The sequence below is a fragment of the Lemur catta genome, chromosome 2 (genome assembly GCF_020740605.2).
Source record: "Lemur catta isolate mLemCat1 chromosome 2, mLemCat1.pri, whole genome shotgun sequence".
Lineage (NCBI taxonomy): Eukaryota > Metazoa > Chordata > Mammalia > Primates > Lemuridae > Lemur > Lemur catta.
Window position 1 is genome coordinate 21,747,940 of NC_059129.1, and position 27,399 is coordinate 21,775,338.

The following is a 27,399-nucleotide window of genomic DNA, read 5'->3' on the forward strand; positions in this document are numbered from 1 at the left end:
TCCGTTCGTCAGTTCATACATGTTTCTCTGTGTTCGTGTGATATTTGCCTGGCAAAACCAGTTCACTGCTGTGCCCCAGGTTTTCCTCAAGTGTATGGACTCTCCTTAAGCCAGATTGTCACCTGCCTGAAGTGGTTTGAATGGGCCATCTGGGTCCACAAAGGGCCAGAATCAGTACTCGTGGCCCCTCTGTCTCTTGCCCCAGCTGTCCTTCCCCATTTCAAAGAAGGGGAGGAGGACACTGAGTCTGTCCCCTTGGGTGGGGCCATGGGCTGCGCTCTCTGTGGATGCTCCCGGGACAACCCTAACTGCCTGCGCTGCCCCCCTCCAGAAGACAGCCCAGAGCTTCCTTCTGCCTGAAGGCAGAGGCGCCCGCCCCGCGCTGGCCCCTTGCCCTTCTTGCGCACCCTTCAACTAATGAGAATAATTGGCTGCCCTCTCTAGCCAGCCTGTGCCCGCTCGCCCTCCCAGCTGCCTCTGCCTCTTCTCAGCGTTTGGAGGAAAAGTTTCCTTAGGCTGAAGCTGTCAAGTAAGGACTTTAAAAGTCATCCCACAGAACCAGGCTCGGGGCACAGAGTTTAATAATAAAATCTCTCTGATGTTACGAGGCCACATCAGGGACTGCACATTTCTCTATTTTGTGGGATTACTACTGTTAAAAGGATTTTCCGTGATGGAGTCAGAGAATTGAGTGCTGGAGATGAGGACATCTGTATTTGTAGGGGCTTAAATCAAGAAAGCCCTAATATGAGGGTGCACCACCTCAGGCCTGTGAATATCAAAGTTTTCAGAAATTAAAGACCCATGCCAAAATGAATTTGCTTGGAAACATTTCCAAATAATCCTCCGGTCTGCAAATCAGCTCTCTGTTTGCAAGTGTGTATCCTCCAGGGCATAGTCTCTGTGTCAGATCCAAGGCACAATGCATGCAAGAGCAAGTGGAAATAAATCACTCCCGTGGCTCTGGCCATAAGAAGTAGTTAGGATGCGTGTGCAGTAGTAAAATATTTATAATAATAGGCAGGGTGTTTCTTGGAGAGGAGCATAGGGGTTATGTCCTTTAAAAACATTCTCCTGTTTGTTTCCGTGTAAAAAATCATCTTGTTCTGGCAGAGACTGTCTCCTGGGCAACATATCCTACCAGAAAAAGGAGGATGCCCTGCACTTCCATTATTAATTGTGACCTTCTTGGACATCCTTTGAATATTACAAAAGCACCCTGAGCCCCTCTGGTCAGAATGGCCAACATGCCCGTTCTGGAAGGGAGCACAGCCTATTTTTAAGATGTGAATTCTGCAGTTTGTTTTTCAGTATGGTATAAAGGGTGGCCTGGGAGAAGGTGGGTGGCTCACGCAGCCCTAGTTTTCTTACGGCTCAGAGTTGTCTCTTACATACTTCTTAGTAGAAGAGTGGCATTTTCGGGAAACAAAAAAATTTAGGGGGTGCTTTATACTTTCACATCTCTTTCACATCCATTGTTTCATTTGATTCTTGTAACAACCGTATGAAATGCTATTATAATTTCCATTTTAGAGAGGTAGAAACTAAGCCTCAGAGAATTTAAAATTTGCCTGAGACCCTCCAGCTTTTAAATGGCTGAGCAGGGACCTCAACCTCAATCTTCTGATGCTAATTCCTTTGCTCTCCCCTGGAACGTGTATTGTGTAGTGATAGCCCTTCTTAAGAGGCTGTGCTTATCACACCATATTGATTATAGAGGGTCCTTGGTAGCATTCATATGCCCGATGACTCTGTCGTATGGTGTGGGTTTAGAGCCAACTTTTACCTTTTTCCAAATGGCTATCTAAATGTCTCAGTGCCATTTATTTTAAAAGTTCATCTTTTGTAGATGTTGAATTTAAATAGAAATACCTATTACCTGGGTTAATCCATGCCAAGCTGTCTCTTTGTGGCCTGCCGCCTTAAGAGCCATCGTGCTATATAAGGGAAGTGAACAGCACTGAGGTTTGCACCTGCACTTGCTTGGTGCAGGGAGTTCAGTGAAGGGATGCCCCTTCTGTAGGGATCAGAATATGAAGCAGAAACGGGGTCTGGTAACTTTCATTTCTGCCCATCACAGACTAACACTCTCCTTCCCCTGCGCCACCCACAGGGCAAGCAGAGGGGCAGCTCGCTCCTTTCAGGCAAGAGGCAGGGGGAGGCCTGGTCCTTCTTGGTATTCAAGTGCTGTCCTCCCTTGATCATTTGTGTTTCCCATCAAACAGGCCGTACCAAGCGCAAATGATCTGTAATAAGAGGAGCCGAAGGAAGACTCTCAGAAAAATCCTGATTTTTGTGAAGAACCTTTGGCTGCCATTTCTCTATTTCCTTATTGCATTTGCAGCCATCATTCTCTTTGGAAAGTTGTTTTATATTGAGGGGCCTGAGTTTCTGGGGTTTTGCTGTTTTCTGATAATGCCAGCCTTACCCATGCCCTGGCCCATGTGCACTTATCCTTCCCCTTCTTGCCCTGTGGGATGTGCAGGTAACTGACATGGCATCTGTCCATCCACAGGGTTCAAAGCTCAGCCTCGTGGAGGAACTGGAAGGTCTCCACGCGGTGGAAGGTTAAGGGATACAGTGCTGCCACTCTGGCTTTGGATCGCTGTCAATCTTCCCCCCTTTCTACTTAGCATACAAAGCCACATTTTCCTGAGACAAGACCATGGCTGGGATAGAAATTAGATGCTTTGGGAAGCTGTAGGATGACTAGGCAGTTGCTCTTACTGTCTGTGTCCTTGGCCTTACCCACGGGGACTGATCCAGAAAAGCTCAGTAAATTAACTGAAGTCAGTTCAGTGCATTAACTTCTATAAACTGAATTACAGAAAAACATTTGCTAATCAAAATAGTGCTATAAAAGTCCTTTCATAGTACAAATAGCAATTTGCCAATTTATACATTTTCTAAGTCCAGAGTTGTGCGTGTCACTGTTTTAATAAACACAACTTTACATTTCTGCCTTTAGTGCACTAAAGAGCATGCTACCCAAGCACTCACAGAGGTCCCCTAAAAAGCAATTTGTCATACTTAGCATTGGACTAGTATTTTAGAAGTTTTAACACCTTTTCAAAGCCACTTATCCTAGTTCTGGGATATATTTGGACAAATCTCTGATTCCTAAATGGAAACAGCGCCGGGCACTCAGGCCACAGAGACCAAGAGGCCACGTGCTGCCTGCTTCTCTATTTCTCCCCACGTTTCAGAGTCATGAGAGGAAAGTATTTCTCAAACTGATTTATAGCAACTCCCCAGTGGAAATCGTATCTGGATTTTTTGGTACTAAGTCACTGTATTTCCTAGACAAGTCACACTTAAAAAGCTATAATTTTTTCTTAACTGTATCGTAGTTGAAATGTTAGTTCTATTTTGCCCAGAGCTTACAATCACTGTGAGATTAGATTATACTTTTTAAAATCGTTGGATTAGAAAATGGTGTTATCTGGGGCTGACCTCTCAGCTCTGCTCTGGTTTATGTGCTTCCATTTTCCCCTAACCCTGCAGACTAACCGCAGGTAAACTCAGTTCCTTGTTCCAGTTAATTCTCCTCTGTCTCGGGCTTCCTTTCTGGGGCAGGTACCGCCTGGCCGGCCTACCTGGAGAGTATCAGCAGAGGAACATCACCAGCCCGGAGGTGAACTACTGCCTGGTGACAGACCTGATTATCTGGACACAGTATGAAATACAGGTGGCAGCCTACAACGGGGCTGGCCTGGGCGTCTTTAGCAGGGCAGTGACCGAGTATACCTTACAAGGAGGTAAGCCTGCTCTCCAGATCCATGAGGTTGTGGAGTCTTTGTTGGGGAGCAGGGTTTGCGAAGTTTCATTGGAATATGTTAGAAATACAAATAGAGAATTCAATCCTCTAGGAGCATTCAGAAGAAAATCCACCACATGTTTAATTTAATCTCTCCACCTCTCCCTAAACTAAAGCAATACCGTGTAAGGGAAACAAATATTAATAATATGCCAACTGCTTTCTTCGGCTAGTAAGGGCAGGAAGTATCCAGATACATCCTTCAACTAGTACACCTATTCTTGAAAAGTGTGGAATTGAATTTTTCTAAGTGGAATAATTGTATGTTTTGCAGTAAATCTGGTTGTGTAGTTCTATGTGATACTGTGTTTTTCAAAGAGAATGGTTATTCATAATTTTGTTTTTAATGATACAATGTGATTATTGGTAATGGAATTTATAACTGGTGCTTTTGTTTGTCTTTTTCAGTTACACAAGTAAACAATTTACTAGATGAATAAAAACTCTCCCTACCTCCCTGCCCTGCCCACCCCCCCCCCCAAAAAAAAATGATCAGACAGAATGTCATAAGGCCAGTGGGTCTTAAATATATGTGCTAAGACCAGGCTGTCGTTTAAGGCTTTCTGCAGCATCTGATTCCTCCACTGTTTTCTGGAGGATTCAGGTCTCAACCCCGGGAGGAGCTGGGCCCCGGGCACCGCGTCCACATCTGCGTTTCATTGTCACTGCTCTCGACAGCGATAAATAGACCCTCTCTTGATGTAGCCTCGTTTGTCCTGCAGGAGCCCAAATCCTTGCCCGGGAAGTAATTTTTCCACCAAGTCTAAAATCCTTCTTCACTCGGCGATTTATACCCTCTCCTGATTCACAGGTGTGATTTTATTTGCTTAGGCATTTTTATTGCTACCAGGCCTTGACCTTTTTCAAATGATAAGGTTTCTAACTGCCCACTTCTCTCCCCAAATCATGCCTGAGACCTAATGTTCCTTGATATTACATGCTGTTATTATCATCCCTTATTGATTGGCTGTCTGTTGTCATCTGTAAGTCCATAAATCCTCCTTTATAAATTAAGTGCAGTCGGTTCTGCTTGCACAGTGACTAGCAGAAATATTTAAAATGCAGGACAGCCAGAAAGGACCTGTCCGTCTGCAGGTAATTCTTGATTACTCATCTGTAAAGGAAAATAGCTGAAAACCTGGACAATTAATGTTTGCTTTAATTAGTCTCTTTAATAAAATGACAATAAACTTAGAAACACTTGAAATGACTACCATTGCTGTTAATAATCCCCTATTACTATTAACCGTGACTCTTTCATTTTATTACTGGTGCATTTGGGCTCTGCGTAGGGCAGAGGCAAGCAGATCTCGACCTAATTGAGAAGGGCTTCGAGGCGTTAGAGTTTGGCTGCTGTTCAGTTGGCACTGGGGAGCCGTTAAAGGTTTAAGAGCTGTGAGTGACGTGATCCAAATGCATTAGGAAGCGGAATCTCTGGGCGGGTGTGCAAGACGATGGGAAGGTAGCGGAGAATGGCAGCAGCGATCCTCTAAGAGGTGGTTAACCCCGGCTCTGATGGTTGGCAGCGGGAAGGGTAGGGGTAGTCACCGTTTTCCAAACAGTTGGCAGGGTTACCTCGGCTGAGCCTCGCAGCAATCCTGTGAACAGACTCGGGTCAGCTCCTCAAGCTCGCCCAGAGCCTCCTGTACGACAGGACTGGGGCCCAGACCCTTCCTCAAACTGCTTACACTTTATAGGATGGAACAGGGCAGGTGTGGTTTTCAGTGAATTGTACGAAAACCGAACGTTCGCTAGCTTGAATTTGGTTGGTCTGAAATCGCACGGCCAACAAATGGCAGAACCAGCACTAATGAGGTCCAGTCTCCTGAGTCAAGACCTCAGTGCTCCGGGTGACACCAGAGCCTCTGGGACTTGAGAGGAGATTCCAGCTTGGCTGGTGATGGACCGGCTGCCAAGTCTAGGGTCCGGGGACCGGGTTCTGCTGGACATGGTGGCACGATGGGTGGGCTCTGTATCCAAACAGCATTCTGGGTGGAGAAATTATTGAATTATACTTTGGCTCCATGAACAGATTTTTTTTCTTCATATGGATGAGAACTTGACTTCGATTCACTTTTTGTCTAAATGTGGTTTATCATCTCTACTTCTTTTTTTTTAACTATTAATGAGCTACTGTTTGTGAATAATGCTGCCGTGCAGTCTTCCGTCTGCAGCTCTGCTTCTGTAGCTGGGTCGTCTTTCCCTTGCTTGAGCGTTTGATGTGTGGTGTTGGCACACAGAGGCCCTCAGAGGTGCCAGCCCCCCCCCCCCCATAGCCCTGGTCATAATCCACATCTCCATGTGTCCTGTGCTTCCACGCTCTTGAGGACGCCCTTGTATGTACGTCATGGCTGTCTTCTGTCCCCATGCTGAGCCCAGGGCCTTCCTCAGTGTGTGCTCAGGAATCACAGGTAGAGCTGTTCTCCCTCTGAGGGGCTCAGTCTTTCCTCTCTGCGTGTTTCAGACTTCCCATGTGCCCTGTGAGATTGTCAGTGCCCCTAGGGACATGTCCTCTGAGCTTGCTGGGGTTCAGGAGGTCATTTCATGCTCTTCATGCAGACCCTAACCATTCCTGGGCCACTGGAATTTCTTAGGCTTGTGGCAGCCTCTGAGACTTGCCCAGGAAGCACCGCCCACTCTGACCCTGCTTTGTTTGAGGGACATGCTTGAGCCCTAGGATAGATGGGGGTGGTGATAAAACTTATTGACCAGAGCTTGGGACACTGTCTCTTGGACTTGGCTGTGGCACTGACCCAAAGCCGGGCTCAGGTACTCGGCTGGCATCAGGTGGGGAGGATGCTGGCCCACAGTCCAGTGTCTTAGGTGTGGTCACACTGTGTGTTCAAAAACCTCCCAGTCAGTGGCTCAGCAGTGGAACAAAACGAAGCAAGCATGTCAAATCTGTCCTTGAATCCACGTCCCCACCCAAGATAGGACAGAGGTAGGAGAGGATGTCAGAGCACCAAGTCAGGATGAGTGTGGGAGGGGCAGGGAGGGGGCAGGGCTAGCTGGAATCAGGAAGGGAGGATTTGGGAGCTGGCTAAAAAGGGGTCTGACCAGGAGGTAACACATTAGGAAGAAAGGTGACAACCGAAAAGGACCATGAGTATTTTCGGGAGACAATGATGGAGGTACACGTCTGTATCCACATGACCCCCAGAAAGAGCCCCTTCCTGGGAGTTCATCCAGGCCTGATCTCCGCGTTTACTGCTTTGGTGTCTTCAGGAAGCACAGTTAGCCTTCAGAGCCTCAAGGTTTTTGTCTGTAGAATTGTGGCATTTACATCTGCCTGCCTAAGGGCTCTGTGAAGAGAAGATAAGACACACGTGTGGAAGTCTTTGGAAATGAGGAGCTTGTACAGATGCCAGCAGTGTTGCTTGGTTATCTGTATTCATTTTCTACTATGATAACAGCTAGTATCTAGTACAGTATTTGAATGTTTCTGTAGTGGCCATTATATAGAAAGAGGTTTGGGGTCACTGTCCCTGGTAAGAGTAAGATCGAACACAGACATTCAGGAATCAATGTGAGTGTCTACTGTGCGCTCAAAGTTGTGGGACGGCGCTGGCATTGAGGGTAGAGAAGACACCTGACGCATCATCAACCTGGGGACCTACCGTCCAGCCCAGGAGGTAAGACTGACACTCATGAAACAAGAGCAAGAGGGAGAGACATCAGCCTCACCCATGCGTGTGACCCCTCACGTGTCTGCAGATCAGTGGTCCCAAGCATGTTTTAAAGATTCCCCAGCCAACACCCAGAGGAACACGCTGGAGGCAGGGCCATCCCTGAGGAGGGGCTTACTGTGATCCATGAAGGGGTGCACGTCAGAGTTTGCAGCTGTCTGTACGGATAAGGAATGGTGTCTGGCAGCTAGAAGTGGACCCAGGGTAACGGTAGCTTAAACAAAATGGAGGTGTGTTTTTATTTTTCTCACGTCAGAAAAGCGGGCAGTGGAAGGTGTGCAGTTGTAGTGGCAGCTCCAGGATCAGAGAATCAGGATCCTGCTGTCTTTGCTTTGCCATCTAGCATTTGCCTCGTGGTCGCAGGGTAGCTGCTGCACTGCCAGCCATCATGTCCCCACTTAGAAGGGAAGAAGGAGGAAGTTTCAGGATTGTGCCTTGTGGCCAAGTGTTGCCAGCTTTCTTGGAAGTCCCATTTGCTGCTGAGTTCTCCTTACAATTAGTGTGCAAGAGAGGCTGGAAATGTGGCCTTTCAGCTGAACACATCTCTGTTTGTTGTTAGGGAAGAAGGAGGATGGATACTGGAGCGGCTTCTGCCTCACTTTCTAAAGTGAACCCTGCTGAGCAGGCAGAGCCTGGATGTAAAATTGCATTACAGTCTGCCTCGCGGACGGCACTTCATCATCCTCTGTACTGAGAGCGGCAGAAACTGCAGACCCGCGGCTCTTCCAGGCCCAGCCTTCCCACCGGATCCCCGGGCCGCAGCCCGGGCCCAGGCTCCGCGGGGCTGCTGGGCGGCAGCTGAGCAACGCTGCTTTGCCGCTGGGAGCCCCACTTAGCGTGCTTGAAGGGTCCCACGGCCATTAGCGCTGATTGCTGAGACAGCCTAGATGCCTGAGTAGGTCCTTGAAGCTGAAAAGGGAATAATTAAAATGCCTGTATGTTAAAGGGAAAAAGAATAACTCATAAAATTAATTATTTGTCAGCCTAATTTGGGAAATTATTGGAATGTATAGAAACATAATTCCACAGCGTGTCAGGAGATCCTGCAAAAGGCAGGAAATACTCAGCCCGGGGAAGGATAAAGCGTCAGTCCAACCAGCCTAATTTTTCTTCTCCCTTCAGCCAAGTGGCAAGCTTGATGCATCGAGAGAAACGAGATGTAATTTATCCTGAATTTAATAAGGCCCTGGGATTGAGCTCTCTTGAGAAGATAGCAGAACGCTGGGAAGACGGTGTGGCTCACACTAGCGTTAGGTGGGTGTGGGGCTTGCTAGACAGTCCTCGAGGAGAACCTGCAAACGAGGCAGCGTTTGCCCGGGGCCAGCAGAGGGAGGGCACACAGGCTGCCCTTGTTGGCACGGCAGCAGCAACAGAGCAGTGGGAAGACTCTTTGCTCCAGAGGCGGGGAGCAGCTCATTCCTCCAGAGCACAAGTTTGGGGTCTCAAATGCGCTTCCTTCAAGGAAACTCCTTAAGAAAGATAAGCAATTCTCCCCTCCTGGAGCTCAACACAGTGTGGTGTTAATCCCTGAAGCAATCGGAACCCACCACCCAGTGGCCATACCCCCGATCTTTCTTTGCAATGCCATTTATTACTGAGATATATTTAAAATGTATGGTTTGTCAGCTCTGGCTCTTTCCAAGTTACTAGCACCTTGGACACGCAGGGATTACTTAATATAAACTTTCCAACTTCCCTGACTTTTCATATTCCCACTTCATCCACCATCCCCCATTATCTTGTCTGCCAATCCCATTTAATCGATGTTATTAACAGTGCCTCCGCGACCTTTTCTGCTCAAGGCATTTTTAAATGGGGCATATTAACTTACAAATGGAGCAGCAAAGCTCTAATACAGTTTCAGCCAAGTGAACTTTCTAGGGGGTGAGAGGGAAAGGTTGGTTCTGTCACAGGAGCTGTGGCCTGAAATTCCAGCACACTTGGAACCCACTTGTCAAATTTCCATTATGATTACCCGAAATGAAATGGAAAATAACTTAAATTTACTTGAGAATTTTAAAACACTTCCAGAAATCAATATGGTTTTGGTTTCAAGTGGCAGAAACCATGGAGTGTGAGTTCTGCATAACTAAATGCCCAGGATAATTAGAAGCATTTTTCTTCCTGCCAGTGTTTACTTCAGCAACTTTGTAACCGTTTAGTGTGGGAGGGAAAGTGCTGCCCACGTTTGAGCAATGAGTGGTTCAGATTCAATGCTGATTCAGTGTTTGGTTCACAAATTCAGTTTTTGTTAGAAATTGTTCAAGTAACGGTGAAAGGCACATGAAGAAATAATATGAACATGAAGTTCTCAGGTGAACCTGAGTATGGAATACTACACGCTGTCAGAATATAGAATGTGAGAGATTACAGTTATATCCTAAAATAAGCCTGTGAAGATTAGCAAACCACTTCTATTCATTTTTTAAATGTATCCATTAAAATGCAGATGTTGATTTTTCTGTAAAGGGTCCAAAGACAAATTATACTATAAATCATCATTTTGAGCATACCAAGATTTTACTTTTTTTTTTCTGGCTTTATTTCTTTATCATTTTTCTTCTTGTAATAGGTATATTTGTGCTATAATGATTTATTCTGGTTTCAGAACATTACCTTATAATGAAAGAGGAATATTTCATATTTTAAAAGAAATGGAAAAAACATTTGGTTATCCACATTTCTAAAACATTAGTAAAAGCTCCTAAATGTTCACTTGGGCTTTGAAAGGTTTTTTAAAGTAAGGATTATAAATGAACACTCTGTTTGCAAGCCCCATTCTTATCTCCTCTTGGGAAATTCTCAATGTGGTATTAAATGACATTGCACAAAAGATTTGTTTCCCAATCCCTAAGACTTTCTAGACCTCAGGCTGTACCTACAGAATAGGAAAATGTTCCAAATTCTCCCAGCATTACCTAAAACACTAAGTAAAAGCTGAACAAAATAGATATGGAATGTTCCATTAGGTATGAGCTTAATTTGGTCTTTTAGAACTTACAGGAATGGTAAGGGTAGGAAACTTGCATTTGAGGGGAAGCCACTATATACCAATTTTTGTTATGCTGTGCTGTAATGCACTTACACTCATTATCCCATTTTGTTCATCCCCCAATAGTCATGTGAGATAGGTATCACTGTCCCTATGTTACAGGGAAAGAAATGGAAGCTCAGAGAGGTAACTAACTTCCCCAAGGTCTTGTAATGCTGGAAATTAAACCTAAATCTACTGGCCTCCCAAGCCTGTGCCCTTTTTGCTATAACCTACCATCACTAGAATTCACTTTTTTTCCATTCACATGTATCAGGCATGGATAAAAATTACTTCCAGGTTTTCACTGCAGCTTGTATATGGACTAGAAAAGGGTTGAGATCTCATATCACTTATGTTCACATGGCAGGTGGGTTTGCAGGGGGTTTTGGACATTTTGACTGCAATGCACAATAATAAATGCATCTTACATTGAAACCCAGTACACACACACGCAGCTGAAACAAAATGTTCATGGAACAGTAGTTACCCTCTCAGTGTATGATGTCCTTTGATATTTTCTGTTCTGTTCTGTTTGATTCTTTAAAAAAATGCTGGTGTGACCACTGAATTGATTTCCTGATCTGCTAGTGCATTTGTGACCTATAGTTTGAAAAATACTGAATTCAAGCAATACAGGGTGTTTGGTTTGACTGATCTTGCGTCCCTTTCAGAAAAAGCTTCCGCTGGACTTAATATTCGTCTGGGTCAGGGCTGCGAAGCCTGTCTTGTGTATGTGAGAGACAGAGGAGGGGTCTGAGTGGGGATGTGAGCAGGGGCCACCCGCCTAGGCACAGAGCTGAGGTCTGGGGCAGAGGCAGCAGGGGGTGGGCGTCTGTATCTGTGCAGATAGCCTTTGCGAGAGAGAAGGGTCCTGAGATTTGTCCTCCCACTGCCACTAGAAGATACATGGAAAAATAAAACCAACTTTAAATTCCTGGGACTATCTCATTATTTTGTGATTTACAGACCTGTCTTTCCTATTAGCCTAGGGGCTCTTTGAGGGCAGAGGCTGTGTCTGATTTTCTTTTTTATATCTGTATCCCCATATCCAAGTGCGATGCCTGACACATAAACAAAGCATAAATAGATGTCTGATTAAAAATAGACTGCTCACGGTTCCTACTTCAGTGTGCCGATACAATCTCCGTATTCAGCGCAGAGCCCTGCCTTCTGCACTGCCTCTTCTCGCTGTCTGGAAGGCAGCTTTGAGCACTATAGTGTGCAGCTGGGGCCTTTCTTGTCTTTCCACATCATGACGTCCAAAAGCAAACCTTCCTGCGTGCTGCCCACACTGACCCTGGCTTTGCTCAGGAGCCCGAACTTGGAATCCCCCCGTCACCTCTGCTGGAAATGCCGAGTCTGGGACTGTAGCCGGGCAAATGTGTCGGGATGTCTACATGACAGTGTCCCCAGCATGACCGGGAGGTATGCTACCCAGTGTCACAGAACCCATGGCAGTGGCACTCGTCCTCAACGCATCAGTGACCGTGTGTGTGGAGATGCTGCTCACCCACAGCTGGCGGGGAGAGCTGGTCATGGTCGGGGCAGAAGAGAAACCACAGATACGTGATTTTCACAAACGCTGAGAACACACACAGCCTGGGTGCACAAGGAAAAGAGGAGTCACCAACTCGCCAAAGTCAACGTGCTGCTGAAACCAAGGGAAACCGGACCGAGAGTCAACCCTTGGCAGCTTTGGTCCCTGGTTTTGGAAGCTCAGCGTTTGGCACAGGTGTAGATATTTTGTAGGAATGAAACTGGTATTTCATGAATAGAAATATCCCTGTTCTTTCATCTTGTCCCTGGCCGGCTACTGATCCAGAGAAGTGGGCTCATGAGGGCCCAGTCGGCAGACAGCCCCAGGGCAGCTTGCTCTGTCCTGTGCTGGATGCCCCACCCCAGCCTAAACACCGGCCCCGAGTGCTTCTCCCCAGTGCCTGGCAATGAAAGAATTGGAAAAAATAAGCTCGGAATGGGATACACAACTTTTCAAGTGTTAAAATATTTTCTTAGAAAGGCCATAAAAAGATAATCGAGCTTATTTGTCAAAGATTTATCTTAATAATGTGTTAGGAATATTTAATGCAGTGAGAACATTCAGGTGTATCAAAACTGCAAGAACTGTAACAACACAAGAGCTCAGCTGTAGCCTATAATGATCTGGAATTAACGATAACACCCGGCACACAAATTGTAATATATACATCCACCCGGTAACGGGTAGCCAGTGATTCTTCCAAGTAACGAGCTCCCTTCTCCCGTGTTTGAAGGGCATATGCATTTAATTCTGTGGGGTTACCTGGAGAGATAACAAGCATGAATTCCCATTAAGGTCTGATAGACACTTCAGTCCCCAATATTTGGAATCATATACTTTTAGGATAATGAAAAACAGGTGTGCCATTGTGGCAAGGACATGAAGATCAGTGCCCCTTCCATGGTGGAGGGACGTTGCTGGGGGCAGCTGCCCACTGGCCACTGTGTCCCCAGCCCCTTGCCTGTGGTGGGGATGTGAAAGGCCCTCACGATGAAGTGCATGAAGTGGTGAGACCCTTTTCCAGGAGAAAGTGGTTCAAAATCCAGCCAGGGGAGATTGGAGCCGGCAGGTGGGGCCTGAATGGTCCAGTGGGAGGCCGCCCACCACCCAGGAAAACTGACATAGCATGCAAGGGTCAGGAAAGATGAAATTTTAGAGATTCTGTGGTTTTTCTGTAACAGGTAAGTTAGTGTTTAATAAGTACAAGTGGACATGTGAAAACATAAAAATTATGCTGGCCAATGCGCTATAATTTCATTCTGTGCTAAATTCAGCTGATTTTATAGCATTCTCGGGGGCTTCTCAGCAGGTTTGCGTTGGGTTTGCATCTGTCTGCTAGGCGATGGTAAGGGGGACGAAGGAGTCAGTCATCTACCACGGAGGCCTGGACCCCCGCATCTGCCTGTCCCCGGAGACCCCGAGAATTGCTCCACCAGTACCTCATATCACTTTATTATTCATAATTTTATTTGACATGTTGTGGATCTCTGAAACATCATATAGCTCAGGTTTCTTTTGATTAACCATGATTTTAAACTGTTTCTGCCATTTATGAAGATGGAAGAGAAGATGAATTGTAATGATAGATTAGAATTTACTCAGGGGTATTGCAAATAAGACTTACATTATCTGCATAATATTATTAGACTTAAATGAAATATCAAAAATAAAAACGTGCGTCTCTCTTTTCGGCTGCAGGCAATGGTGCCTGCCCGACGTAGTCGGGAGGCCTGTGGCTGTAGCGGCAGTGGACGCTCCGGTAGCAGCAGTGGGGAAGAGGCTGTGGGAATGAGAGTGGGGTTTTCTGCCAGCCAGTGAATGAGTCTCTGGATAGAATAAAAGTAATAACCAACGGAAGAGTATAGGGGGGGAGAGAGAGAGAGGGAAGAGAGAAAGGAGGAGGAAGGCAGGCAGGTAAGAAAGAAGTCAGGGAGGGAGGAAGTAAGCAGAAAGGAAATTTGGAGCAGCGGTTTTCAAAAACGGTCCCTCAGCCAGCAGCATCAGCGTCACCTGGGGACCCTCCCCAGACCCACCGAATCGGAAACTCTAACCATTTGTGTTTCAGCAAGCCTTCCAGATGATTCCGATGCACGCTGTAATTTGGGAACCCTCTCTAGAGGCTGATGGGTAGAAGAATTTTAACACCAAGCAGTCAAGGCAATGAGCCCTCCCAGCTATCACATAGCAGGACTTGTGCCCATGGAGGGTCCATCCAGCCCCCTGGAGAGAACAACAGTCCATGTGAACCACAGCACACCATGTGAGCTTGCCACGTGTGCAGGTGCGTGTGTTATAGGAGTAGGTACCCGCCCATGAGGAGCCCCAGCTGTGTTTCTGGACACCCTGATGGTTGGGTAGGAGGTTGGAGTCTTCCATAAGATAAAGATCATGACTTTGGAAAAGAGGAGGATTTAGGTCACTATGACGATGGAGCTGCTTGGACCAAGGTTAACCAGTGACAACATACACACATTTGCAGGAGATGAGAATTTCAGAGCAGTTTCTGTCCCACTTTCCTGTTTCCAGCCCTGCAGAAGAAAATGAGGCTGGGATGGGCACACGTATTTCAGGTCAAGCAGCCTGACCATATTTCAGTAATCTTTTTCCTCTGCTTTTTGTCTGGCTCCTGTCTAGATGAATGGGGTTTTTGTTAGAACAGTAGGTTTCTGGCAAGGGACAGGTTCCTCTGAAAAAGGACAGGAAGACCACAGTCAACAGAAACCCTGCTGAAAACGGATAGAGAGGAAAGACCCAGACGAAACTGGGAAACAGTCCACGAGGGGCAGGACTGCAGGTTTCACTTAAAGAAAGAGGCCGAGAGAAACGTGGCCCTGTGATCCCCAAGAAGTGTCACCAGGAGTCTGTCTGGTTCACCTGGAGCAAGTCACATTCTCCCAACCTCATTTCCTTTCTGGGGAGGGTCACTGAGTTGATGGATCCAAATACCATATGCATTCTATAGTTTGACTTTCATTCATTCGTTCGTTCACCACCCTGTAGATAAGATGGAGAAGTACGGATTGGGCAATAAAGTAATTACATGGATTCCTAGACTTGAGCTGTGCCCAAAAAGTGTGATTTGCTTGACTGCCCGCCACAGGGCAGCATTAGCATCGCCTGGGAACTTGTTAGAAATACAAATTCTTGCTGCAGAATCCAGCATTCTTCTGGGCTTTTCTTGGTCAACACTTCTGTTAGAGGCTCGGAGGGAATGGAGGTAGCATGCCTATCAAATATGTCACGGCTGAGCGAGTAATTATTCTGTCCCAGAATCAGAAATCAAAAATAAATTGCTTTGTTAGATTGGAGGTTGAACTCAACAAACCACAATGTGAAAGGTATAAACCAATATGCTACATTTAGATGCACACAACCAGTGATGTGACAACAGGATGGGACACATGACTTGCTAACAGCGACCATAAAGAGACTGGAGGGGGGGCGGTTTAGACCCAAGGAGAGCTGTGACCATAACTTAATCTCTCTCTGTGGGTGATGGGTTTCCAAGTCAAGGCAGATCACAGCACGTGCCACCCTGTGCCGGCTCAATGCACTTGGACCCTGGAGGCCACGAGGGATGATGAGAAAACCCAGGCTCCTCAGAGGAGGGAAGCCAGGATGGCAGTGCTCTATCCGTCCCATTGTATGAGAAACAGAGCAGAAAGGAAGAGCGTTTGGCCTGTAGCAGTAAAGCCTAGCTGGATGCTTTTGTGATTTTCAAATAGTCTGGTAGCTATCTGATACATGCGTGTGAGGAACAGTTTACCCAGCAGACAGAGTGGGAATCCACAGGTGGAAGTTGCAGAAGGAAAGGTTTTGGTTCAGCATGAGGAAAGTCCTCAGACAGAGTACACAGGAGTTCAAGTTGACCTAAGAAGCAGGAAAGTTGTGTCCGAGAAGTTTCACCGGGAGCAGCCGAATGCCACCTGCCTGGGTGCTGTGGACAGGGCTGGCGAGCCACCTGACCTCGGAGGACCCGCGGCTCCCCTTCTCCAGTCTGCGGATCATCACGCAGACATCAGCAGTCAGGCGCTTTATGTATCCCTTGGCTCTAGGAAGCTTCGCAGAAGCATCATTTACCAAAACTCTGGTTATTGTAATTTCAAAGAACAAAATCATGATGTTGAGTTGTGTGTATGTGTTCAGGTTTGTGTCCGTGCCTCAACAAACTCATACAATTGTATGAGTATTGTGGGACTAGGTTGACATCGTCGGAAACTGAGGTTTTCAGCATAGTTGAAACTCTAAATCTGAATTGGAAATATGATGATTTTATCTTTAACAGAAGAGGATTTCTTGTAAGAAGCCCTGGAAACGAGAATCAACCCATTAGCACTGAGCTTTCCAGTACCAGGAAATAAGCAGGCTTTCTTGGAGAAGTGGACGGTTCCAGGTCAGAGGCAGGCAATGTGTGAGATGAGCCCGGAACATCTTGTCATTTCATAAAAGCAAAGAAGCTGTCACATACTAATGTGGGCTTGTCAAAAAGGCTCATATGCCAACTCGAAAAGGGTCCCATTAGTTAAAGATGGGAAAGTTTGAAATTGATAATAATAGTAACTGCAATGGATTGAAATGCATCAAATATGTCTCAATCTATAGATTCGTAACGGCACTTAAGTCTCATTGATCATCTTTGGAGAATGCTAGGGAAACTATTAGATACTGCATTTGTGTGAAACTTCCAAATCAACAATCTTTTTGAGATTTTTAGTGAGAAACTTGAGCTTGATTGATGAACATAACTTTTGCATATCTGGTTTTGTTCTTGAGATGGCTCCATTCAAGACTTTTAACGATGACCTCCTCAGATATTTGAAAATGACCATTGACAAGAAAGTCTTTGCACAAGTAGGAGGTCACAATTGCCAGGAGGTTATTTATTGGTTTTTCCTCAGTTGAGAGAAACTTCTTTTTGCCATTAACCAGAATTCCGATAAGTCAGTCTCTTTAAATTATGCTGTAAGCATGCAATGTTTCTTTAGGTCAACAGTGCTTCCTTTTATTTCTGTGGCAAAAGATATGTTAAATGGTTTTTGTGATAACGAGAATGGATTTGGAATCTGATCAAATGTTTTTAATATCAGGTATCTCAAAATAATAGGCATTTCCATAGACCTACACAGGCGCTGCTCTACCAGTCTTAATTTTCCTTAGGGTTCAAACACTGACTCCTTCAGAATTATAAAATTGATTATATATCACTAGCGAACAATTTTTAACTCTATGTCATAGTTGAATTTTTGCTCTGAATCCATACATTTTACACATACATGTTAGTATATGCTATGGTCTGAATGTTTATGTGCCCCCCAAAATTCATATGTTAAAATCCTAACCCCCAAGGAGATAGTATTAGGTGGTAGCGCCTTTGGGAGGTGATTAGGTCATGAGGTCTCCACTCTCACGATTGGGATTAGTGCCATTATGAAAGAGACCTCTGAGAGCTAGCTAGTCCCTTCTGCCATACAAGGTTATGGTTAGACCATCATCTGTGAGAAACCGGGCCCTCACCAGACACCGAATTTGCCTTGATCTTGGATGTTCTAGCTTCCAGAACTGTGAGAAATAAATGTTTGTTGGTTATAAGCCATCCAAACAAGGATATTTTTGTTAAGCAGCTTGAACAGGCTTAAGACAGTATACTTTCACACGTTCTTAAGAAGTCAGTTAAGAAGAAGTCAGTTTTGATGCCAATAACCTATCCTTCTGTTTTGGGAAAATCCAGGGACAGTATAGAAAAACTGCCCCCCAAACGGAGAGGGAACAGAGGGACCAAAGAATGACTCAGGCAAGTCCAGCTGGATGAGTTTATCAGAGATTACTTACAAAGTCGCTTGCACTCGCTGGCTCCTGGGCGGCACAGGAATTTCTTCCACAGGAGCTTTCTTGCATGCAAAATCCACATCTGCCCACCCTGTGGTGTTGCCTTAAATCCCTTCCCAGTGAGTAATGCAACGTTTTTACATTGTGGTGTTGCTTATTCACAGGGAAACAAATCACACAGGTGCAGTACCATCTTCATAGGCTGTCATGCAACCCATTGGGTGTTAATGATATTACAATTTTCCACTAGGCGGGGATTTTAGTACACAATTAGCTAAAGGGCAGTATAGGCCAGCCAAAGCAGCTCCAAAGTAATCAAGGCCAGGCTGAGCTGGCCGTTTCGGGGCAAGAAAGTGCTGAGACACCCAAGAAAGTGCTGAGCACTCCCCCACCCACCCCAGTAGTTATCTTGGTACCTGTTTAGTCTACTTTGTGACAATTTTGCCGAGCACTCCAGGCAGCACAGTGTTTCTGTCACGTGGTGGGGAACCTGCATTTTTCCCTCGCTTTCAACAAATCCTCAAAGTGAGACTCCCTTCACCAAAAATAATAACGTCACCAAAAATAATAACGATGATAATAATAATGCTTTGTTCAGTTCACAGATTCTTGCAAAACTCGTTTTTTTGGACAGCCAATACATTTCTTTTTCCACAGTTTTTTAAAATTTCAAAATATTATGGGGGTCCAAATGCTTTTGGTTGCATGTATCTGTTTTGTTATGCTTGAGTCAGGGTTATAAGTGTGCCCATCACCCGGATAGTGTTCATTCCCCCTCCTTTGAAACTGAAGTAGGAACATTTCCACTTTTGAATAACGTTGTTTGAAGATGCATGGATGTCATGTCAGATGGCCAGAGACAAATAGTCCAGAACATCATTAAATCAAACAAGTTTCCATTGCTGATTGGTGAGTACTGATGTGAATGACGGCACTTGGCATGTAGCAGGAGTTTGAGTGGTGTTCTCATTCCTTGCCTTTCACAAAGCAAAAAGCAGGCAGACTATAGTGTGTTGGACTTTATTAGACTTGCAGTTCTGATAGCATCATTTAATGAGGAATTCAGGTCTCCAGACCACCTTTTACATAGGAGACCTTCTCTGGGAATACAGCAATGGATTTCTTGGTTCCCAGGCTTTTCTGATTGAATTTTGCTATAAACTCTTTATACCTTTCTGTTGGCCTTGGTATTCAAAACATACTATTTTCCCTAATATTTATTCCAAAGTGTCCATGTGGCTTTGACCATTTCATCCCCACTAGCTTGTCTGGTGTGCGATGGATACTGTGGTGTCCCATCCACATCAGCTCTGCAGGGCGACACACCGGTCCTCAGTGCTGGCCCACGGGCTGCTGGGCTCACAGCTGTGACCCTCCCTGGGAACTGCCTAACCCAAGGTGACACCCTCCCATGAGTCAGCCTGAGACCCACTCCCCTTGCCTCAGTTGAGGACAACTTGAGGAGACACCTGTACTCCAGAGCTCCCCACAGCATTGGCTAAGCCACCGATGCTGCCGTATGTGGGGCAGCTGCTGCTTCTGCCCAGCCCTGACCTCCCCCTTCCACACAGGTGTCTCTGCTGAGCCCCAGGAAAGCTTAAACTCAAAACTCTCCATGCCTGGAGTCTGTGACCAGGGCAAACAATTGAAGACAGGTGTGTTTTTTTGTACCACAAATAATTTTCTAAGCATTTCTTTTGAAGGATTCAAACCTATGCTATCCACCAAATGCCATCTCTAACATCAGTACTCATCAATCTGCAATGGAAGCTTGTTTGATTTAATAATCTTCTAGACTAGGTTTGTCTCTGGGTCATTTGACATGTCATCCAGGCATCTTCTAACAGTATTATTCAAAAGCGGTACCTTTCCTATTTCCTGTGCTTCACTGGTCCCAAGCATGCTGCTGACAGTTCCTAGGCAGCCTGGCAAAATGAGTGATTCTGCAATTGCAAGAGGAATTTTGGCTTTAACTATTAAATGCAGGACATTGTAGCTAGCTTCTTAATCTGATACAGTTGTAGCCAAACTCATAAATACCCCTGCTTCGTACTGGGTACCTGCAGAAAATTTTACTAGATCTGATCTTTTTCTGTGTACTATTGATGCTTTGGGGAAAGGTGCTGGCATAATTTGCCTGGCATCATGTCTTCCTCTGATTCCTTTTTCATTAACTACAACATTGAGGCCAAAGAAGAGAGGATGATTGGACAACACAGACCTGAATTTGAGATTATGCTCGTTATACTCCCTGAGTAGAAAATTTTTTGACTACTCTGACTTGGTACCTGATGACTTCCCTTTTAACAAAAGAGTTGTTCATTACAGTAGGAAAATATGTGTTATGCATCTCTATAAATATGCAATAGTATAATATTGGCATAAATTCTTTTAATAAGTATATATTTAAATATAAAGTATTTAAAGTGGACCATATGCCTTAATGGCTGGAAAAATCAACTTTTTAAGTTTTGATTGCATACATCTTTAAGAATGTTTCAAAATAAATCAGATTGAAAAATTCAAAAAATGAAGCATGCAGTAAGCAAAATAGACTATATTGACACATTCCTTTTTATTTGATTAGAGAATTAAAATTCCGAAAAATTCATGAATTTGAAAACAATGTCAACTCTGATCCAAAATATTTTGAAAAGTCAATTATTAGAAGTTAGAAAACCCTACAGTCCTCTTTGTCAAGTTGATTTAATTATGTAGCTTATTATTTTATAAGTTTAAAAATTTCTAAAAACATTCATTTTGAAATTCCATCAAAATCAGATCTCGCTGAATTTACATCATCACTAGCCAGGGAGAAAGGGAAGGAGGAAGAAGAAAATATCATTCGTATTAATATGGGGAACACCTAATACCATATAGTAATCATCAGTATAATCATGCATGCCTTCTATACAGGCCTGGGTGAAAATACTAACAATTAATAAATTGAACAAAATATGCACACTAAGCAAACAAATTCACAGATGAGAAGCAACTTGCAGCTGAAATAAAGCCTGGCCTGAGCAGAGGGGTCAGTGGGTACTGAGGAAAGTGCTCCGTGGCTTGGCCACTGGGAGGCCTCTCTGCAGCAGGTGCTATACAGATAGCTCCCAAATTCAGGTTTACAGAATGGCTACATGTGTAGTTTTGTTTTACCATATGTTTTAGAGCAGTTTGGGGTTCATTGAGTAGAAAGTTCAGAGAGTTCTCAAATACCCTCTGCCCCCAACAGGCACAGCCACCCCCACTGTCAGCACCCCCACTGGAGTGGGACCTTTGCTATGTCCACCTACAAGGAAGAGGCTGAAGCACAAAATGTGATTTAAAGAGTTTACTTGAGCCAAAGTGAGGACAGCTGGCTCGGGAGACTAAGACCCAAATAACTCGGCACATGAGCTCTGTTAGGCCTTTGTGACAAATGGGTTTTTAAAGGCAAAAAATGGGGACAGGGAATGGGCAGAGACAAAGTTGTTTGTCAGGAATCCTCACTGGTTTACAGATTAGTGATTGGCTATACACCATTGAGCTATAGGGTGTGAGTTATAGTGTCCAATGCCACATTATTAGGTTAGTGTACAGCTGCCAGTGACAATAGCAAGCAGTTTCAAGGATGAATACATGGCTCCAAGCAGATAGCAGGACACGATTGCTGTCTTATTTCAGTATCTCTCTGCACCCAATAATTTCAAAGGACTTGCATTCTTCAGATAAAAGTTCTTTTAGGCCGGGCGCGGTGGCTCACGCCTGTAATCCTAGCACTCTGGGAGGCCGAGGCCGGAGGATCGTTCAAGGTCAGGAGTTTGAGACCAGCCTGAGCAAGAGTGAGACCCTGTGTCTACTAAAAAATAGAAATTAACCAGACAACTAAAAATATATAGAGAAAAAAATTAGCCAGGCATGGTGGCACATGCCTGTAGTCCCAGCTACTTCGGAGGCTGAGGCAGGAGGATCGCTTGAGCCCAGGAGTTTGAGGTTGCTGTGAGCTAGGCTAATGCCACACACTCTAGCCCAGGCAACAGAGCCAGACTCTGTCTTGAGAAAAAAAAAAGTTCTTTTATTTTATCAGTTGTAATCAATGAAGCTACACTGACACATCATTATTGCCCCAAATCCATAGTTTACATTAGGGTTCACTCTTGGCATTGTACATTCTATGGGCTTTGACAATTGAGTAATGACATGTATCCATCATTACAGTGTCATACAGAACAGTTTCCTTGCCCTAAAAATCCCCTGTGTTCCGGCTGTTACCCTCAACCCCTGGCAACCACTGATCTTTAATTATCTTTGCACTGTGGCCTTTTCCAGAACGTCATATTGTTGGAATCACACAGTATGTAGCCTTTTTGCATTGGCGTCTTTCACTTAGCAATGTGCAATGCATCTGTATAGTTTCCAAATCGAATTGCAACTGCTGTAAATTTTTGAATGACTGTAAAGAATGGTTTGTCATTATGAAAATTAACAGACACCAGTGTCCCCTGGCCCCTGTGTAGGCCATGCAGGCACAGTGGGGGCGGCTGCAGTGTCCTGCCTCCCACTTTCCCACTCCAAGGAACCCATCTCCAGGAAGAACAGCTACATTTCATCCCAGTTGCAGACGTTTCCATCACAAAACTCCTACTGCCCAAAACGTGCTTTCACATGTTGCTATTGTTGGCAGTGCTGGGCGCTTCAGCGCGGAGCTCCTTGTGTGATTTGAGACCTGTCAGATGGGTTCAGGCTATGTCAAATTTAAGACTGAGGACCTACTCAGGTCTGTGCAGTGGGAATTATCGAGTGAAAAGAGATTTTTTTTCTGAGCAATGAAAACCAGAAAAGAGCATAACACCTGTCACTTTACCAGGCTGCTTCAAGGCCTGCCTTAGGGGCATGGAAAGAACAGCACTTTACTTGCTAATTATCTGGGGAGGAAACATCCCTTGGGACCTCAGTCTGAGCAGCGGGAAGCCACAGCTTCCAACCAAGAACGTGTGAGAAGAGGGAACCCAACCCTGTGAAGGCAGAGTGGTCACACTCTAACCTTGTCTTTTTCTTCAGAAGGGGCGGGGCTACGTAACCTCAATAATTGAGACCTTCCCGCCGTAACTACTCTTTTATTTTAAATACTGTCAAGAAGGATTTACTGGCTCTTTTTCTCACTTGAGGCAATTTTTAATTCCATTGTCCACAGATTTCTGAGTCACTTCTGATGACAATGACTAGGACAAAGATAAGCCGAGAATCTGTGAGTAGAAGCAGGCTGAGAAGAATCAGGGACAAGGCTTTAGACCCTGCCTCAGTCCTGTGGCTTTGGGGATGGAGAGTGTGGGCCACCGGGTCAGACTCCGTGGCCTTGATGTGAGACTCAGGTAGAGCGATGGTGCAGGCGGGTTGTGACGTAGCCCCCCCCATAAGGAGAAGGGAAGGGGCACTGGCTTCTTACCTGGGTCAGCAGGGGGATGGGGGTGACATTCTTGGCATGTGTTTCTCTGAGACATTCATGGGTCCCGGAGGGGCCCTGACTTCGGGAGGAAGGATCAGCACCTGGCGTGACCACCACACAGCCGAGAAGCAAAGGTGCAGATGTCCCCTTGAAACAGAGGGACGTGATTACCTATTTAAATTATACTGAATATTTGTTCTAGTGTATGATTGTGTCGTCTTATTTTAGAGAATTTAACAATATTTGATGGAAAAGTGTTATGGAATTCTCTTGTGGAGAATGAGATACACCCCTCAATCCCAGAAACTGCAGGTCCCAAGACAAAAAGTCAAACCATATTTTAGTCTTTTCCCAATAGCTCCTGAAGTTTATTCTTCCCTTTCCTTTTTCTTCCTTTTCCTGCTTCCTCCTCTTTTCTTCTCTTTCTTTCTTAGAGATTGTCCTGGTTATCTTCTGCTGCCTTACAGACTACCCCAAAAGTTAGGGGTTTAAAGCAACACCTGCTATATCATATGCCGTGATTTTGTGGGTCTGGAATCTGAGCAGGGTCTGGGTGGGGTGACTGCTTGTGCCCGGTGGTGTCACTCATTCAGTTGGGGGCGGGAGCTGTGAAGGTGGCTTCACGCACGTGGTGGCGTCCTGGGAGGGAAAGCGGTAAGGCTGCCGCCCTGGGGCTCTCCTGCAGGGCGCTCTCGGCATCCTTGGACTTCTGTGGCCGCTCAGGGCTCCCAGCAAGGAGTAGAAGCTGCCAGTTTATTAAGGCCTGGGTCATATTGTATTGGTGACAGTAGTCACAGAGCCTATGTTCAAGGGGGCCAGACATAGACACCACTTCTGCCTAGGAAAAGTATCAAAGAATTTTCAGCATGTTTTAAAAGTGAGATTTATTGTGGTATAATTTATACACAGTAAAGTTTGCCCTTTTTAGTGTAGGTTTTGACAAACACTTTCAGTCCACATTCACTATCATGATTGAAATATATTAATAGACTGTTTCTATCACTTCAAAATCCGCTTGTGCTGCCCTTTCGTATTCAAACCTCTACCCCTACCCCCAGCCTTGGGCAACCACTGATGTTTTCTCTTCTTACAATTTTGCGTTTTACAAAACGTAATGTAAATGGAATAATCCAGTATGTAGTCTTTTGAGTCACACGTGTTAGTGGCATCTGCGTTGGTGTGTGAGCGTTTTGTTCCGTCTGTGGCTGAGCACACGTCCATTCCGTGGACATTCTACAGCTTGCCGCCCCATCCACCAGTTGAAGAACACTTGGAATGTTTTCAGTTTGGGGTGATCATTAAAGCCGCTATCAACACTGCATACAGATTTTCATGTGAACCTACGTTTTCACATCTTTTGCACAATTACCCAGGAGCAGGCTTCCTGGGTTGCATGGCTAGTGCACATTTAACTTTGTGAGAAGCCACCAAACTGTTGCACCAAGTGGCTGTACCTTTTGGCATCCCCTTCTAAAAGCGTGAGAGCTGCGGTCGCTCCGCATCTTCTCTAGCATTTGGGTGTTGCTTGTTTTTATTTCGGCCCTTGGCACAGGGGTGCGGTGATATCAATGACGTTGATTTCCCCCAGGACTGGTGACGTTGAGTCCTTTGTACATGCTCATCTACTGTCATATTTCCTTTGGCAACATAACGGTTTGAATCCTTTTGCCCACATTTTGAGTTCTTGGCTTTCTTGGTATCAAATTTTGAAAGTTCCTTATACATTCTGAATAAAAGTTCTTTAGTGGATAAGTGTCTAGCAGATACTGTCTCCCTGTCTGTAGCCTGTCTTGTCATTTCCTTAACAGGTGTTCTATCATAGAGCAGACATTTCCTATGAAAATTTCTGATAAAGTCAGGTTTATCAAATTTTTTTTCTTTTATAGACTATGTCCTTAGTGTCATATTGAAGAAATTTTTGCCTAACCCAACGTCACAACTATTTTTTCCTAGAGGTATTATAACTACAGGTTCACATTTAAGCCTGTGATCCATTTTGAGTTAGTTTTCATATATGATGTGAGGTATAGACCTAGACTTTATTTTATTTTTTTACGTATGAATGTCTAATTTTTCTAGCACCATTTGTTGAAAAGACTAGCTTTTCTTTAAAACTGATTGATATATGTATAACTAATTTCTAGACTCTATTCTGTGTCATTGATCAAGATGTCCATCTTTTCTTCAGTAATAGCTTGTTTTAATTACTGTAGATTTACATTAATAATTAGTCTTGATATTATTTAGTGAGGGTTGTGTAATTATTTTCAAAATGATTTTGTCTATTTTAATTACTTTGATTTTCCATAATAAAATTTTAAAATCGCCCTTTCAATTTCTGAAAAATATCTAGTGGGATTTTGATTGGGATTGCATTCACCACTGCACAGATCATTTGCGGAGAAGTGACCTCTTGACTGTGTTGTCTTCCAATCCATTAATGTCATGAGACTCTCTATTGAGTTAGGTCTTTGGTTTCTTTTATTAGTGTTTTCTAGTTTTCAGTATACACACATAGTTTATTAAATTTATATCTATTTCATGTTTTCATTGCTATTAATAAATGGTACTGACTTTTTAATCTCAATATCCAACTGTTTATTGCTCATGTTTAGAAACATAACTGACGTTTTGCATTTTGAGCTGGTATCCTGAGATCTTCCTAACCTCATTTAGTTCTAGAAACTTTTGTTGACTCTTAGAAACTTTCTACATAGATGATCACATTGTGAGAAACTCCCCCCACCCCCCCACCCCCACACACTCTGTAAGCTTTTTATTTCTTTTTCTGGCCTTACTATCCTGGCTTGGACTTCCAGAATAGGAATGGTGGGGAAGACATCATTGCCTTGTTCCTGATCTCAGAGGAAAAGCACTGAGTCTTTTATCTTACATAAGTTATTAGTTGTAGGTATTTTGCAGGTGCCCATTATCAAGTTTAGGAAAGTCCTTCAAGTTCCTACTTTGCTAAAAAGTTTTTTTTTTTTAATTATGACTAGATGTTAAATTTTTGTCAAATGATTTTTCTAAATCAGTTAGGATGATCATCTGTTTTTTTTTCTTTATTCTGTCAATAAGATGTGAATTTCCTTGGTTGCATTTATAAGATAAACCTCACTTGATCCTGATGGATTTTTATATATTGCTAAATTTGACTTTTTAATATTTTGTGGGGGATTTTTAAAACTTGTGTTCATGAGGGATATGATCTGTGGTTTTCTTTTTGTTTCTTTTTCTGATTCTGGTATCAGAATCAGAAAAATCTAGTGCTTTAGAATTGCTTTAATTTATTCCTCAAATGCTTGGTGGAATTAACCAGTGTAATACTTGTAATTCTCAGCCTTGCTCCTCTGTATGTAATATGCCCTTCTTGTGTGTCTGCAGCTGCAAAGATTCTATGCTCTCAGATAGCCCAAACTCAGCCTTTAGGAATTCAGTGAGGACTTTAGCTGAATTTTCTTTACCCAGGTGCATGGTACCCACTGTCCCTTTTTGAGTGCTCAGTGATAGGCAAACACCCACAGCCTGGTTCCTTGGAGAGGCCCATCTTTCCTTGTATGTCAGAGTACTTGGCTGTGATGCGGCTCAGCTCTCTTAGGAGCTCAAGAAAAGTTATGATTTTATGGTTTGTTCAGCCTTTTCCTGTTCTTAGGTGGATGTGATGATCTTTGGGACTCTGCATTCTGGCCACAGCAATCCCTGTGTCCACCCCTAATTCCCACATTCCCAAGGGCACTGACCGGGCAGTTGGGCGGTTTCCTGGGTGACTTGTGGAGGGAGGAACTCAGGGACGGCACAGCCATAGCCAGCAGCAGCTGGAGAAAGAGAGTGACCTGGAAGAGCAGCCTTGAGGGGCGTGGTGGAGTTCAGGTTTGTTTCCATTCGGCCCGGTGAGGCAGAGAGCCGTGAAAAATGCAGTGGTTTTAACAGGACCATGTCGGACCCATGCGTTCTGTGCTAGGAGCTCTTGTTTTTGTTTCTTGACCTTGAGCCAAAGGATCCTTTGGGCTTCTGTGTCTTACTTTTGAAACAAGCTCCTGAAGAGCCAGGACCTTCCTTTCTACTGTAGAAAGT

At 44.5% G+C, this 27,399-nt stretch overlaps 1 protein-coding gene across 1 annotated transcript in view; it reads left to right on the top strand.

Annotated features, from left to right (window-relative positions):
• Positions 1-27,399, top strand: part of SDK1 (sidekick cell adhesion molecule 1) — an 858,579-nt gene that overhangs the window by 664,817 nt on the left and 166,363 nt on the right. The window contains 1 exon segment of the mRNA XM_045541236.1: positions 3,577-3,758. Within this exon segment, the coding sequence (XP_045397192.1) occupies positions 3,577-3,758 (182 nt within the window).